General features: G+C 44.3%; 1 protein-coding gene across 2 annotated transcripts in view; it reads right to left on the bottom strand.

Annotated features, from left to right (window-relative positions):
* Positions 1 to 360: 360 nt before the first annotated feature.
* The window catches only part of SCN8A (sodium voltage-gated channel alpha subunit 8), a 96,349-nt gene continuing 91,218 nt past the window's right edge, over positions 361 to 5,491 (bottom strand). For both annotated transcript variants that reach the window (XM_017545694.2, XM_037744723.1), the window contains one exon: positions 361 to 5,220. In XM_017545694.2, coding sequence (XP_017401183.2) covers positions 4,073 to 5,220 — 1,148 coding nt within the window. In that variant the 3' untranslated portion in view covers positions 361 to 4,072. The remainder of the gene's footprint in view (positions 5,221 to 5,491) is intronic.

The raw sequence follows: 5,491 nt of genomic DNA, 5'->3' as shown, positions 1-5,491 counted from the left end.
TTTTTTTTTAAACATACAGGTGAAAAAGGCAGAAGTAAGGCCAGTCCAGCTGGGTTGGCTGACATCATCTCTGAGGGCTCTGCCAGGTGGATTAGGTGAGGAGGGGTTTATGAGCCTCTAAGCACCGGCCAGTAGGGGGGAAATGCCACATGCAATGGGTGAGTGGGGATCTGGGGGGTCAGGACCTTGCTTTTCTTCCAATCTCTACTTCTCAGCCAGAACTTTGCGAGAGCCCCTTTGATTTCTCTTCCCTGCATTCCCCTCCTTTCCCTAAATGTGCTAAGGTCCCAATTCCCAGACCCCTCCCAGGACTCAAGAATTGGGATAGTCAAGCAACAAACACACCAAGACAGGCTTCCCTTGTACAGTAAAAAGGGTCATTTTTATTTTGTTTCCTTTTGGCTTAGAGGAGTGATGGACTTTTTATCACGTCTCATTAGGGCAGCATTGGCCTCCATGCATTCACTAATACACTAATCTTCACTGTTGGTCTCTTACGGGTTTACGTTGGTTGCAGTGAAAAATAAAAGAACTCTGGGCACTGTCGCTTTAGGGGCTTTGACTGGGAGTTTCTGTTTTTTTTTTTTTTAATCTCTCCCTAGCCAACTTCTGACACCAAAAGTGGCTCATTTGGAAAGGAGTGAGAGTAGGCCATGCTAACACGGAAGTTTCTTCCTGCTCTCATCTGCTTTAAATTACGGAGTCTCCTCATCCTAAGCAACAAGGAGGTCAGGGAAAGAATAGGGGGAAATGTTTTTCACACACAAACCAGCAACTACGTCAGCTGCGGCTCAGTGGCTTTGGCTCTGCATTTTAAATTAACAGCATCACACGTCTTTTTGCTTTTTGTCCTTTTTTTAAAAGGTGGATTGTGGAGTATAAATACTGCACCAAGGACCTGGCTACAAAAAATAAATATTTATATTATATTTATATATCTATATATATATGTGCAGTGATACTGTGGCTGCTGCTGCTTTTTGATTGGCTTCGTTAATATTTGGCAAAGCGTTGCCACTTACCCACTCAGCGAAGATACACAAAAACGTCATCGCTGATTCTTTCGGTTCAATGCCTGTTAACTGCGGGTGTAAACTGCTGGTGATGGTGTCATTTACTACCAAAGAAGTGTGGAGCAGGATGGGTGAGTGAGTGAGTGAGTGAGTGAGCAGGTGGAAGGATAGTGGGTGAAGGATAAGAAGGTGGGAAACTTCTTTTTAAAAAAATGTGAAACTTCAATTAGAGCGGAGGTGGCTTCTTTCCTATGAGGCTGGCTGGTGGATGCCAGACACCAAGGCCCATGTGTTACTGAGGAGACAGCCTGCTGGGCTGGGGTCAGGAGCTGGGGAAGGGAAAAGGTCAGATCTCAGAAAAATCTCATCAATATGCTCTAGTAGCTTAATGACATCACTAGCTTGAGCACATGGTGTGCTTAGCGGGATCTTATAGCTCTGTTGCCCATCTCAAGACCTAAGAACAATTATTAAGTTTAGCCAAATCTTGCATAGACGTGGTTAGAATTTATTGCACATTGGAACAAAAATATATATTTTTTGTTGTTTTGGAAAAGACCATTAGCGATAAAAAATTTTTTGTCTGTCTGTCTGGTTTGGGGATGTACATTGGCTGACAGCATCTAAGTTCTAAGAAGAAAGAAAAGTATAAAAAATAAAAATAAACATGACAATGGCATAAGCCAGAAGCCATTTCCTATTTAATAAGTTAATAATTTGTATTTACAAAAAGGCATGCCAATAAAATAAAATTATATATTACAGTATTTATAATTCTCTTAAAAAGAATAACCACACATGTCAGCTTCTGTTTTGTGCTGTTTACAATGTAGCCTGTACATGTTACTATACATTCATCCTAGCAGTTAGCAGGGTCACTGAAAGATATGCCTTCCCGGTCTGGTATTGGGTGTAGTACAAAAATTCTACGGATGCTGCTGCAGAAGCAGGCTTAAGAGAGCTGGACAGAGTTTCTAGTGGTCCGACAAGATAGAAAGCTCTGCTTACCAACTTACTGTGGTTTGTTCTACACAAAACTAGTCAGGTGGACTGTGAAATTACCTTCAAAGTGCTTCTACTGCAAGGCAGATCGGTGTGTCTGATTACGGGTTGGTTCTTCTTCCCCCTCTAGTGTATGGTTCAGGAAGAATTTATTTTGATTTGGTTCACATGCTAAAGTCTCTTTTCACTCTTTGTGTAGACTTCCTGACACATTCAACTGCAGCATCTTGGCTTTGAAATCCAGTCATCAGGTGAGAAACCCCTGGACTAAAAACTGTCTTTCCTAAAGCAGGAGATGGAATGGAAGATATGACGCTCCCCCAGAAGCCACACTCCAATGACAGCTGGCAGGTCGCTAAGCAGATAGCAAAACTGGCTGCAAGGGAATGCACTGGGGGAAGCTGGAACATCCTGAAGAATTAATATTAAATTGCTTTCTCATGAAAACCAGTGCAGTAAAGAAACCAAGTGGGCTTGGTTTAGAGGCGGCTCCATCTCTCCCTCAGGTCCCACCACTGACTATTATTCTAATAATAAATGAAAGAAACCACAGCTGTAACCCCAATGCTGCTACCCTCACCCACCTCTGTGGGCAAGGGAAGCCCTACTTGGTGGAGAAATGTGATGGTGGCAGGAAGAATCATGCAGTGTGTGAGTATGCGACGACCCCTCTGCAGAAGAGAGAGGTCCGTTCAGAATATCTGAACCCCTCGCGGTATTGACCCATGCCTGGAGAAAGCCACAATGCAGAGGACATGATGTGAAATGAAATGAGCACCCCATAACTCCCAATGAAAGGTCGTTTTAAGTTCCCCAAATTACCCCTAGAGATAACTGGTGCTACTTTGAATAGCACTTTTATCTCTACCCCAAACAAGTGTCAATTCTCCAGTATGAAGGCTAAACGATCATCATAAATATTGCAATATACAAATGAATTTTTCTTTTTTAGCCCTAGGATTTGGTTTTACAGTGACATAAATAGTACAAGCCATTTGGGATCAAAGTCTCCCCCATGTCCTGGACACAGAGCAGCATTAAATAGTTCATCTTGCAAAATGTGCAACAATGGCTGTATGTTAGAGATGTCTGTTAAACATATACACGCAACGGATCCATCTGCTTGTTGGATTGGGTTTGTTTTTTGTTGGTGGTGGTGGTAGTCAATTAATTGGTTGTTTCCCTACCCAGAAGGTGTGTGAAGGACTTTTAAGAACTCATAATAAAGAATTGTAGCCAGTATGGAACTCTTACCATTTTCTCCAAATACAGTGAACGGTGCAGGGCTGGGTCCTGTCCAAAGGCTGACCCAATGCAGGGGACTAGGTTAGTAGTGTCCTGTGGTGTATGGATCTCATGCATGACTTCTGATCACAGCATGCCATCATGCAAATCATCTCTACGCATTGAACGAGCACAATGTTTGGAATCGGCCTGAGCAAGTCCTCCTCAGCCTGAAGAAACCTGATTGTTTTCCCCCACCCATCTGCAAACCACGTGAAGCCCATGTGGAGATGATGCAATTTATGTCAAAGAAACTGACAATTAAATGACATGGGCTAAATGTGAGTGTCTGTGTGAGTGTGTGTGTGTGTATGTGTTTTCTTTTTGCTGCTTAGCTTAACTAATGTAAGAATGCAAATATAGTTTGTATGAACAAACAAACTTTTAAAGTGATGCTTTCTGCTTCTGAGAATCAACAAAATGAAAAAATAAAATCCATTTGGCTGCAACAGAAATATGCTGGTCCCGGCAGCCTCTCTTCTGTTTCTGTATCTGATTAGTTTTGTCCTAAGTTGCATTGACTGATGTGGAACATGCAGTAACCACCTGCCCAAGCATTAGAAAATCTGTGAGTCTAGGGAGCGGGGTCCTTTGCCCTTGGCAGGTCACTGCTCAAGATGCAGCTGTGTTACATGGTAAGCGGACGACGTTTGGTATAGATCTTCAGGTTAGAGTCTCCACAGCTGTTCTGCATTGATAATATTCAGGAAGTTTGTAAACAATCTTTCACTTGCGAGCTTTAGATCTGTATGATATTGAATTTTTGCTCTCTTCTAACACTTGGATTCTCTGACCTCTTTTTGTCTTTTGGCTCTTTCCCTTCTTCCTTCCTCTGCCCGCTGCTGTTTCTCCTTTTCAGGTTTGGTTACACTGTCATAGGATGGGAGGGAGGCTGTAGAAGGGGTGCTCTCTTTTTTCTCCCGGTGTGTGCCTCCATTCTCCAGCTTATTAGAAGTTGTCTTTTTGCAGATGAAGCCCCGCCTTGCCAAATGTCCCCGGTAGGCACGCTGCAGGACCACCGCAGATACCTCTTCCTGCTTGCGACGCAGCGTGGTTGTGATTGGCTCGTAAGACACTTTGGAAGGATTGGATGCCACGAATCGCTCTTCCATCTGCTGCCGCAGGATGTCCAACTCCCCGCTATCTCCCAGGACCCGTTTGGTGAAGGCAAAAAGGATGTCCAAGCAGTGGATGCGGTCTCCACTCACCATTGGCAGATCCATAGCGATAAGCTCAATGGTATTGGGCTTGGGCACGCGGAGAGGATGCTCCAAGGCATCTGCAAAGTCCGCCAGCTTACAGTATTCAATGAACTGGGTGGCGTCGGGGTCGAACTTCTCCCAGATCTCATAGAAGGTCTCAAAGTCATCCTCACTCAGAGGGTCCGCACTTTCCTCTGTGGCTACACTGAAGTTCTCCAGGATGATGGCAATGTACATGTTCACGACAATTAGGAAGGAGATGATGATGTAGCTTACAAAGAAGAAGATGCCCACTGAGGGGTTCCCGCAATCTCCCTTAAAGCCACTCCCTGGGTGTTCCTTATCTAGGCTGCAGTCAGGGGGGCGGTTTAGGATGGGCAGCAGCAGGCCATCCCAACCAGCCGAGGTTGTGATTTGAAATAGGCAGATCATGCTGTTGCCAAATGTCTCAAAGTTGAACATGTCATCGATACCAGCCTCATGCTTCACATATGCAAAATTGGACATCCCAAAAATGGAGAAGATGAACATGACCAGGAAGAGCAGAAGGCCGATGTTGAACAGGGCAGGCAAGGACATCATTAAGGCAAAGAGCAGGGTACGAATCCCTTTGGCGCCTTTGATCAGACGCAAGATGCGCCCAATACGGGCCAATCGGATGACTCGGAATAGGGTTGGGGAAACAAAGTATTTCTCAATTATGTCTGCCAGGAACATTCCTAAGAAGAATAGAAGAAGTTATGTTATTGAGATTGGAGACACCCTTTCTCTTTACTTTTTTTACCTGGCATTGTGGAACTCTTAAGTTCAAAGCGCTTTGCAGAATAAGTGCCTCACTATTCAATTTGAACTCTCATAATTTTGGCTGGGCATGGTGGCTCACACCTGTAACCCCAGCATTTTGAGAGGCTGAGGCAGGTGGATCACTTGAGGCCAGGAGCTGGAGGCCAGCTTGGCCAATATGGTGAAACCCTGTTTCTACCAAAAAAA

This window comes from Cebus imitator, unplaced genomic scaffold, assembly GCF_001604975.1.
Source record: "Cebus imitator isolate Cc_AM_T3 unplaced genomic scaffold, Cebus_imitator-1.0 Scaffold181, whole genome shotgun sequence".
Lineage (NCBI taxonomy): Eukaryota > Metazoa > Chordata > Mammalia > Primates > Cebidae > Cebus > Cebus imitator.
Note: the sequence above shows the minus strand (reverse complement) of the source record. Positions and strands in the feature narration are given on the sequence as shown.